Source organism: Carassius gibelio, chromosome A10 (assembly GCF_023724105.1).
Source record: "Carassius gibelio isolate Cgi1373 ecotype wild population from Czech Republic chromosome A10, carGib1.2-hapl.c, whole genome shotgun sequence".
NCBI lineage: Eukaryota > Metazoa > Chordata > Actinopteri > Cypriniformes > Cyprinidae > Carassius > Carassius gibelio.
Window position 1 is genome coordinate 17,030,461 of NC_068380.1, and position 11,481 is coordinate 17,041,941.

The window sequence follows — 11,481 nt, forward strand, 5'->3', positions numbered from 1 at the left end:
ACAAACAGACCTCAAATCACTTTTCTGCTGTTATCCAACTCTTGGAAATCCTCCCAAACTCAGCCCCGACTCATACTGTTACACTCGAGGGGAGAAAGTTTCTAGACTTCCAAATATCACCTGATAAATGTCGGTGGGCAAACTATTAGTCCCCCCCACCCCCCACCCCCAATGAAGTATGAAGACCGCCCACCACAGGCGTCCAACTCAAGACCCCATACAGATTTAAAAAGCGAGACGGATTCCGTTTCTATGACAGTCCTGAGTGCGAAGCATCGGAGGAACATCTGTCCGTCTGTCTCCAACGCGCGTCTCCACTTTTTCTGAGGATGCTACAGTTCCCGCAGCTCCGCCAGAGCGTGATCGCGCTTCTCATATGGTTCGCGCACTTGATGGAACAGCAGAAAGTACAAGGTAAAGTGACATTTATCCTTCGCGTGCATCTGAAAGTCTGAAAAAGGAATATTATGCAGTGTTAAATCCATTCTTGAATAGATCTGGACTTGAGGAGATTGAATGGTGCGGTTGCGCGCTTGCGCCTCCCGTGCGTAAAAACTAAGAAAAATTATGTGAACTTGTTTTCAAGACACCTATAAGAATTTATAGTAGATAATAACTGGGAAGGCATTTCTTGTCTGATCTTGAAATGATTCCAATTTTCAGATTGTATGTTAAACTTAGGAAGAGCGATAGGAAGTGTGGTATTTTAATCATTTAGGATGTTTATAATGGTATTATGTCTAAACGGTTGAGCATGTTGACGTGCAATGCACAAAAAACGCTTGCACAACCACATCATAGTGTTTCTTAAGTGTCTGAGTGGATTCAGATGCCAGAAAGACTCTTTGACTATTTGGAATTTAAACCCAAGTTCCTTTAATGATACCATTAAAATCATTTGCATATGTTTGTTTGATCTTTTACCTGGATCCAGCAAAATCTGTGGTTATTTTATAGACATAATGTAACTCAGCACTAAAGATGTAACCAGATATCCAATATTGAAGGTACCAAGGGTAGGATTTTAAGACATGTAAAGGTGACAAGGTAAAAAGAATAAAAATAAAAATCCAACATGTCCCTCTCAGTGTCCAAGGTAGTTATGCCCTGCTTGGCACTAATTGGTTACATTCAATTACATGACTGGTATGAGTGATAAATGAACTGAATAGAATTCAGCACATAATACAGTAACTCTTTCCAGCTGGCAACTGCTGGCTTCAGCAGGGCAAGAACGGGAGATGCCAAGTTCTGTACATGTCTGGGATGAGTCGGGAAGACTGTTGTAGAAGTGGTCGCCTTGGCACAGCATGGACCGAGGAGGATGTACCTAATAATACACTCTTCCGGTGGCTGATCTTCAATGGGGGTGCACCGAATTGCATACCTTGTAAAGGTACCCCATAAGATGATTTCATCATTTGGTTGACTGGAAATTATGTTGAAGCTGCTAAATGTTTTTATAATTGAATTGTTAGCCTAAGAAGATTTTATACAGGACATTTTATGGATTTGAATAAATACAGTGTCATAATTCGTCAGTCCAGAACTGATATGTCGATTAATCATGACCTTCTTTATTGATTCTCCAGAGACTTGTGATAATGTGGACTGTGGTCCTGGAAAGCGGTGCAAAATGAACAAGCGGAATAAGCCCCGCTGTGTGTGTGCCCCAGACTGCTCCAATGTCACTTTTAAAGGGCCTGTGTGTGGCTCTGATGGGAAAACGTACCGGAACATGTGTGCCCTCCTTAGGGCCAAGTGCAAGAGACATCCTGAGCTGACTGAACAGTACCAGGGAAAATGCAAAAGTACGGTCACTTAAACCCTGTTCAAAGTCAAAATGAAATCCAAATTTGCTTGCTTAATTGCTCCCATATTATCGGTGTACATTCTTAGAAAGAAAAATTAAAATGGCTTTGCAATCTTAAATATTTAAAATATAATAGCTTGCTTCAGCTCTGAAACAACTTTTTATTCCAGTGACATCACCTAGGTCACATGATTTATTGGATAATATAGGAATTGTTTTAACAAACTTGCTTTTTAAGTTACATTTGGCTATGTAACATACTTAAAAAATGTCACATTACATAAGTACAATGGTCATCACAAAATAATAACCTGCTCTGCCTCTAAAGCAACTTTTTCTTCTGGTGGCCATGCAATCTGATTAGATCATGTAGGTACTGTTTTAGAAACTAGAATTTTAAGTTGCATTCTGTGATGTGGCACCCACTTTTTATGACCCAATCAATTCCCAATGGATATGGGAGATTTAAGTTCCGACCAAAATTTTCAAACCAGAAATACACCGCATTACAGGAGTAAAATGGTTGTGAATGCTGTTTCACATTAACTTTTAAGGCTTAAATGAAGCATCAATTATCAAATCCGAAATTTGCATTAAAAGGAAATGAATGATTACTTGCTAGTAATTGAATAATTTCATGCCTTTTCGATAAAAATAGTATGCTTACCAAAATATATAGAGAGAGAATAAATGCAAAATACTTTTATGCATTGACAAAATGTAAAGCTATAGTTCCAAATCTGTGGCATGTAATGAGGTGTAAGAGGTTAACCACAGAAGCTGCCAGCATTTATGGATTATTATTTTTCTACAGGGTTTTGCAAAGGTGTGCGTTGTCCTGGAACCTCGAGGTGTGTAATGGACCAGACCAAAAATGCCTACTGTGTGACCTGCAAAAGTTTTTGCCCTGAGGTGTCCTCACCGGAGCAGTACCTGTGTGGGAACGATGGGATTGTGTATACCAGTGCCTGCCAAATCCGAAGGGCCACGTGCATGAAGGGACGGTCCATTGGAGTCGCCTACGAGGGGAAATGCATAGGTGAGAATAAGACTAAATCTTGTGCTTGCACAATCCTTGAACAAACATGTGGTTCTCATTACTCTGTTTTCTGTTGCAATAACACATTCATGATTCACATGAGTAGCTTTGACTTTTGCAGCTTTTCTGCGTTATTTAATACCTCCTCAAACCACACTGAGTGAAATAAGACTACAATTAACAGCCGAAAGGGGCTTGAAAAGTGGTTTTACATGAAGGGAAATCATACTTTTAGTTTTCATTTTTGCATTGTCCTTTAGACGCCAGGTCCTGTGAAGACATCAAATGCCGGGAGGGGCGAAAGTGTCTCTGGGACAAGCAGACAGGACGGGGACGCTGTTCGACATGCGAGGACACCTGTCCCGAGAGTCGTCCGGGTGACAGCGTCTGCGCCAGCGACAACGCCACCTACCCGAACGAGTGCGCTATGAGGCAGGCTGCTTGCTCCATGGGTCTCGTCCTGGAAGTCAAACACTCGGGCTCCTGCAACTGTAAGTAGAGGATGCTAAACCTGGCCGCACCCATGTCCCGCATTCCCTCCCCCTGCCGAAAACACCCCTCTTTCTCGCCCCCTCCCATTGCCCCAACAAAGAACACGAGGACTGTTGGAGAGAGCGCGTGTATTTGTCCTTGTATTGGCTTCCTCTCACAAAGACCTTGTGTTTTAACTCAGTGGCGATGAGACGTTAGACGTGTCCGGGACAGTGCAGATGCTCATCTGTTGATGAGGTGTTAAGCCAAAATCTTTGAGGTCAAGCCTGGAAGGATTTCCGATTGGGAAGCGAGGGGGTTTTGAACATGCTGCTCCTCTGATTAGGTTACACTTTCTGTCCATCAGAGACAGAAACGTGACTGACGGTGTCATGTGGAAAGTGCAAAGGGATGGAAACTCACTTAGCAAGCTCTGTTTGTGAATTATCTTGCTGTTTTTGCCGAAAGCAGGCTGACCGGCTCTGTGATGATCATGATACAGATGTGTGTTATGGACAAAGAAAAGTGAACCTGGTCCACGGTCAGAAGTAAACCAGTGCATAAATGCCTTGGAAATATAAAATACAGGGGCAGAACTTTTTTAAATGTATATTTTAAGATATAGATATAAAGTTTTTGAAATGGTCAGTATGCTATGTTTTAAATGCCCAGAAAATCAATTCCGAGAGACAAATATTGTCTGCAGACATTTATTTCTGATCCCAGCTAACAACTCTTACACCTTTGTCTATCTTGTGTAATAAAGGGAACCTAATTTCATTGTCAGTTTATGTCCATTTTGCCTAATGTGAATTATTATTATTTTATTTTTATTTTTCAAAACATTTTCTAAGTATTTTTAATGAAAAAAGCCACTTATTCCTCAAGAAGAGAGGACTTTCTTCACATAAGATGTTTCTAAAGAATATCATTTGTGGGACATAACAAATCTCATGTGATTTTATGTTTAGAAAGAACATGTTTAGATGGTTCAGAGATCAGTTGTTAGTGTCCTAAAGTAGAACCATCTTTCACCAGCCCGAGTCTGTGTGTGGTATTGACAAATCATCTTCCAAACAGAGATATTTTTGTTTATGAGAAGGGATTACGTCGTGTCTCTTTGCTTGATTATATTTTATTTTGTACAATGACTTGACAAATACAAGAAATGGTCTCCACTAATAAAAGACAGAGGTACAGCGCCATTCCACAGAGAAACTCAATCCCACCCTCTCGATCCTCTCCGAGCCGTGATCCCACAACCTTATGTGAATTGCAAAGCATCAGATAGAGATGCTTTTGGGAGAAAGATGCAGTGAGACTCTGTGCCTGAATGCTGCTGTGTTTTACACTAATGCAACAGCTGCTATATTCCTCCGTAGCTCTCCCTGAAGAGACGGATGAAGAGGAGGAGGATGAAGATTACACGGATTATAGCCATGAATCTCTGTTACTGACTGGATAAACCACCGTCAACAGCTGGTCTCCATTTGAGCACAGAGTCATGTTCATATTGTACGGACGTGTACTTATTTATTTTCCACAGACACGTGAAAGATGCTTATTGTTATAGATGTTTATTTATACTTTTTTGTCTTCTTATTTATACATTTATAGTCTGAATAAATGGTCCCTCTAATCTTTCCTTTGTCAACTTTTGGAAGAATATTATTTATTATAACGTAGTGTTACTCTATGTAAGATACATGCGTTTTGAAAAGTGTATGCTACATTTTGTGAATAAAAAAAGGCTTAAACCGTTTTCGTCATTTCCCCAAATGAAATCTGCAGCAAAACATGCATGTTTCTATTTATTTTCAATCTAATACTATGGATTGGTTTACAATCCAAGCTGACAAAAACAGCTTGCTCAGTAAAACCTATGTCTGACACACCAAAAGTAGTGTTATTTAACAGAAATCATGTTTGATTCGATGCATTGTATGTTCTAAAATCAAAAAAAAAATTTGGTTTTATGTGGGCGCTCAGACAGAGGAAGCTAGTTTATCATATATTGTGTAAAATTAACAGTATCAACCTTAGCATTGTTTTCTTGCAATATATTGTCTTTTTAATTTTAGAGATCCAGCTGTAAATGTCTAGTTTTGTATTTGTATGTAAATGTTTAATGTATATAAAGTTATTGAGGCCATTTGTAAAGATGTGATTTCAAAAAGTAAAAACTGAACCAAACATGTCTCCTACTTCAGTTACTGTGGTCAGATTTAAAATGTAGGTACAGCACTGAAACAAATCTCTTGAGAAAGAAATGTAAATCTCGTCATTTTAAATCTGTAATTCAGTGATGGGATTTTGAAGAACATTTAAGAAGTTAATTGGCCCTGACCTTGAGTCCTTAAAGAGGGATTATTTTTATAAATTGCTAGCATCAAGCAGATTGCTCTGAAAACACACACACACACAATCCAAGTTCTGCGGAAAACACCGGAACTGTCTGAGCTGCAGCGAGGAAACTAATTTGCCAGGAAGTCACACAGACAGATGATTGGAAAGGAGAGTGACACCACCTCTTCGCTTTGCAAGGCTTCATTAGATGCTTATCGTTAATTCAAACCCACAGAGATGTTTTTCAGACAGAGTGGGAACTAATCTTCATCTGATATTGTGCACAGGTGCCTTTAAATGTCAAATTAACAGGTTTTATGTCAACCGTTCTTTCTAGACTCTAGGTTAAGCTCTTTCATTGGTTTTAATGAAACTGAAGTATGGACGGAGGCTTTGTTCGGTAAGGTGAGGTGTGTCTGTGCTGGGAGAGATGATCTGTGTCTTCTTTCACCCGGGCAGCTGAATCAGCAGTGGGCACGGACGGTTTTGTCATGGGGGAATATGGGCGTCCGGGCCTCGCCGATACCTGCTGGGCAGCATCTGTGATGGCTCTGAAATGGGAACAGTAATCATATCTGAAATTACTGCAACGAGGAAGATCGTAATCAAGAGTGAACACTGTGTCACTGTCTCTGGCTTGTTTTGGAAAAAAACAGCAGGCAGCCACTATAACAATGTTAAGAAACAGCTGACGTTACAGGAGAAAGGAGAGACTTTTTCCCATAGTTATGCTGATGGAGTTAAAATACCTTGACCTTCCTACGGTGAGGTTTTATATGAATTGTTTGGTCATATTACTGTATATGACAAAAAATGTCCAGGCATGTCCAAATAAAAATGAAAGCATAGGTCTACTTAAAGCAAGATGAATTTTCCTGTGAAGTGAAAATGTTTCAAGATTGTTTTCAGTGTATAACCAGCTCCAAAAACCAAAATTATTTAAAATGACCAGAAAATGCAGGCCATGTTTTGAGTGTTCTGGAGTATTTTACCATCTTATAGTGCTTTCTAGTCCTATTTTGAGTGTGACAGGCAGTCTCCACAAACTGTTGTTATAAAGCAAAGTACTCTTCAAAAATATTAACTTTTTTTGTTTCACAGTAATAGCAATTTTTTTTTCAAACTGGAGCTGCTAAATTTCAGCAAAAGGAATCATATATTACCTAAGTGTTTCTATCCTGATTTGATTGTGAATACCAAAAGATTGTTTAACGCAAAATAATTGCAAGAAGATGCCTTCATAATGAGTTGTCTTCTCAAGCTGCTTGAAAACAGAAAATGCTCAACATGAAGCCAGTATCACACTTGAGTGACTCGTAATGAATCATAGATTCACAAACTTCCAAGCAGGCTATACCAGTTCAAATGAGTTTGATGAATCATTCACAGACTCACTAAATCGGTTACAGCGACTAATGAATTAACATTTGACTCACTAAAGTGATGTATGACTCAAAATGAAGCAATTTATATGTACTTAAGGATTTAGAAAATTACTTATTAGTTATCATTATATATGTGTGTGTGTGTGTGTGTGTGTTATATATGAATTTTCTGTGTATTTGCTATAATCGGCAATTGAAAAATATTTAAAAATGAAAACGATAACAATATTATACTGTATATATATATATATATATATATATATATATATATATATATATATATATATATATATATATATATACGTATATATAAGAAAATATATAGAGTATATATAATTAAGAAATTAATTTTTGCAGTTCAATATAAAGTCACCATTTATTCGTAAGGTCTACGGTTTTCTGACACCCTTTTTCTCTTCAGGTATAAACAAAAAAAAAAAAGAAAGTTCAAAAAAGCATTAAGCGTTCTGTGGCTCAAGCAAAATGTTTGAAGAGAACCCGTCTGGAGAGAACTGAGCTGTGTGGGTCATTTCCTGACGGTTCATTGAGTCTCTCTTGTAACCAGTCTGCCGGATCCCCGCTGGGTCTCTCATAGAAGTTCAATACAATCGTGCGAGTCAGTCGATGTCTGCGAGACAGCCACTGGTCAGCTGAGGTTTAGCACACTCTGTCTGCGTCTGATGCCTGGAAATAGAATGAAAAATGTACTCGGGGTGTAATCGAACAGCTCTGCCGCTCTGGACAGCAGTCAAAACAGTCTCTTCTACATGTCTCTGTCCACTTTTGATGAAGGCAAACCAGATTGTTTCTGTTGCAGCTCATGCATGCAATATAAAGACCTCTTTCTTGGTTTATACACTCAGTCTGTTGTCTTAAGTGTTTATAGAGCATTATTAAAAGCAGAGATCCCTGTTGAACAAGTGATTGATGGGCTGCTTATTAATGTGCCGTTGACTGTTTTTGCCATTGCTGAAATGTTCTCTATTAGCGGTCGTATACATTTTGTTTGAATTTTAACAAGCAAATGGTATGCGCAGATCCATGAAAAGAGGCGTAAGTTTCTTCAAACTTCAATGTGCTGACAGCAAATCGTAGTCGAATCAGAGATGGAACCGAATCTGCCTTTAAAAACAATCAGCAATTAAACCCTGGCTTGAGGCTTTGAAACCAGATCACAGAGAGCCGCTATAAGAGACTATCTTTGTTAGTCCCAACATTACTAAGAAGAGGTTTTCTCACTCGCTGATGGAGAAAGTGTCCCAAATGAGCATGCATGCCTCGTTACCCCAGACAGGCCTGTTTTGATGTCCCCGTATTGTAAAGCGGAGAATGTACATTTTGTCCTTATATTTGACCTTTGTGTTGCAATACAATGCAAAATGGCATTCACTAATGGAGGCAATGCGAGCTGCAGCCCTAACTCATTATAATCAGTCATGGGAACATGTTTGTGGAGGTACAGCGATGATAGGAATTGCACATTTTTCGTGTGCATGAAGGAAAAAGCAAGGCAAAAGGGTCATTGCTTTTCAGATGTAAGTGCTTTTGCTTTGATGAACTATGGCCTAGATAAGTATGGCCTTCGTAACTTGTTGTGTCAGAGCAGTAGAAATATATTGTCCAAAATACACTTAACTGTTTATTTTAATGTGCTTTATTTGCATGTAGACTTCAATTACAATGTCTTTAAAGACTGTTCTCTCAAAATGAGTTTTTTCACCCGCACTGAGCCAGAAATCTACACTTCAGTAGCACTGGCACATACCGAACTTTACAGTTGGATTCTTATCTATACTTGGAAGGTTTTCACAGAGGGGTCAGATTTTTTAACATTTTATTCCTTAAAACATGTTTGTTTATCTTTTTTGCTGTTACAGTGTTTTCCATTGAAGCCTGTTTCTGACAAAGAAATTAATTTAAAAAAAATATATAAAAAAATCAAATTAAAAAAGGCAATTGCAACTTTTATCTCACAATTCAGACTTCTCTGAAAAAAGTCAGAATTGTTTGATATAAACAACGAGTTTATAAATTAAATTAAAATCTCAAAATTCTATTATTCTCTCAAATAAAAGATGAATATAACTGCAACTTTTTTAAGCAAATCTTAGTTTAAACTTTGCAATTCTCACTTTTTTGCCTTTGGATTATAAGAGAAATACATCTCAAAATAGTTTTTTTATTCCTTCACAGAAGAAAAAATTAAAAGCTACAGTAATTATAACTTTCTGACTTTTTCTGATTCTATATATTGCAGTTATGGCTATTTTTAACCTTATTGCGAGAAATAAAATCCTACATTGTTCCATAATGCTTCCATAATTCTCTGTGATAAAAAGATATCAAAAATCTGTCTTTGACTCTATTGTGTCAAGAAAATGAAACAAGAATTACGAACTTGGCTTTATCGGTTTAAATTTCTATTATAAAGAAATGTATAATAAATATATAAAAATAAGTGCTTATTTAAATAAATAGCTTCTCATTTGCATATACAAAACATAACATTTTAGAAAAATTGTTATGCAAAATATTTCTGCAATTGTGAATATAATCAACCGACTTATTAAGATATGGTGATATCTGTTATCCGTTTTTACCCTATTCACCTGGGGTATCTTGTCTTAAGGGACAGTTAAACAAAAAAATGAGCTCTCTGTCATTTTTATTCACCTTCAAGTCAGTGAAAGTTGGGGGGGGAGTCCAAATGACTTCATTGCATGTACAAAAAATAGTTATATCTCAGAATGTCTTCTTTTGTGTTCCACAGAAGACAGACAACATTTTGGGTGAACTATCCCTTTAAGAGCTGCTAAGGAAACTAATAATACCTAAGTTTAAGAAACTTTCTGAAACTCTCCAATTGCACAGGTGTGATAGAGAGCAGCGACGTTTTAAGAAGATTAACGTAAGGCTGTCAGACAGACTGACACTGGGGAAAAAGAAGAAAATATTGAAAGTTTGTCTGGCAGACAGCTTCGTGAAGTTCTTCAGACATGGTTAAAGTTTAAAGATTAATCCTAAGTGTTCATCTGTCTGCATAATAATATTCGTCTGGGATAGCGTGAGTGAGTCATTTCAAATGGTCTCAGGTTATTTTAAATAATGTCTCTTCGCTAGACACAATACCCATTACCAAAAGATGGATTTTTCATTCAAGTTCATTCTTTGAACAGCTTCATTTGCATTTCATTCTGTCAGAACAGGTTTTGTCAGTCAGATCTGAAAATTAGAGGAATAATTTTCTGTCTGCCCCCAGAAAGCAAAGTCACAGACAATTTTCATGCTGTATTCGGAGATTAATAACTGATCATCAGTGTCTGTGCTGGTTTTTACTTTAGTCGTCCTATGGTCAAGGAGAAATGAGAGCGAGGTTAAACTAAGGTGCCTAATTATATTTCTGGATGTCTGCTGTCACCTGAAACTAGAAGAAAGTTTCTGTAAAGTCATAGTATAAGAATGGCCTAGTGACTGTGGTCCAGGTTGCCTGAAGCTAGGGACTTTTTCATTTAATTCTGTTTTTGTCCCCACTCAGTTTTGTTTTTATTTCCCCAGCATCTATAAATGTGTCATTTGACATTTTAGCTACAAGCTAATGAAAATAAACTGCCTCCATCTTATAGTTATGTGGGTTATGAGGACAGCTGGAAATGACTGTAGGTGACTAATCCAGACAGAGAAACACTCTTGTGCAGATGAGCCACAGAGACGCTGACGTTCCTTACGCTTTATTCAGTAGCGAGCTCAAAGCCATCCAGATGACCAAACCAAAGAGAAATATCAAAGAAGGCAACTAGCTTCATTGGTAAATGGGTCAGTGTAATGACGCTAATTTATCTGGACCTGAATTTTGGAATTTATTTGTATAAATTTGGGAACATGAAGTCAGAAATAAAAGGATGGCAGCTTGATGAAAAAGAAAATAAGTGAGTGAAAAGAAATAGTTCATCGAAACATTTCTCACCCTCCGGCCATCCAATGTGTAGTTGAGTGTTTCTTCATCAGAACAGATTTGGCGAAATGTAGCATTACATCTCTCGCTCACCAGATGTCTGGACTCTCATTCTGACGGCACCCATTCACTGCAGAGCATCCACTGGTGAGCAAGTGATGTAATGCTACATTTTGCCAAATCTGTTCTGATGAAGAAACAAACTACTCTATATCTCTGATGACCTGAGGGTGAGTCAGTTTTAAAAGAATTTTCATTTTTGGTTGAACCAATAATTTAACTATTTTCCCATAATCTTTTATTCATATTTCTTTTTTTAAAAAAGGCAAAAGATCTTAATATATTAAAGACGTTTGCAAAAAAAAAAAAACAACTAAACAAAACAACAACAAAATAACACAGGAAGTGATGGTGTCAAGGTGTAGATAATTTGTTCTCATCCATTAGTCATGAGTCAAAAAAGTTTAACTTATGG

General features: G+C 37.6%; 1 protein-coding gene across 1 annotated transcript; it reads left to right on the plus strand.

The window, feature by feature from the left end:
* Positions 1 to 230: 230 nt before the first annotated feature.
* On the plus strand, positions 231 to 5,085 carry LOC128021400 (follistatin-A). The gene is made up of 5 exons (XM_052608531.1): positions 231 to 414; positions 1,205 to 1,396; positions 1,593 to 1,811; positions 2,628 to 2,852; positions 3,113 to 5,085. Exons 1-5 carry the CDS (start codon positions 330 to 332, stop codon positions 3,349 to 3,351), a joined length of 960 nt encoding a protein of 319 aa, XP_052464491.1. The 5' UTR covers positions 231 to 329; the 3' UTR covers positions 3,352 to 5,085.
* Positions 5,086 to 11,481: the final 6,396 nt, after the last annotated feature.

Coding starts and splice junctions, on each gene's coding strand:
- LOC128021400 (XM_052608531.1), top strand. CDS start 330: ATGCTACAGTTCCCGCAGCTCCGCCAGAGCGTGATCGCGCTTCTCATA. Junction 415..1,204: donor GGAACAGCAGAAAGTACAAG/GTAAAGTGACAT, acceptor AACTCTTTCCAG/CTGGCAACTGCTGGCTTCAG. Junction 1,812..2,627: donor GTACCAGGGAAAATGCAAAA/GTACGGTCACTT, acceptor ATTTTTCTACAG/GGTTTTGCAAAGGTGTGCGT.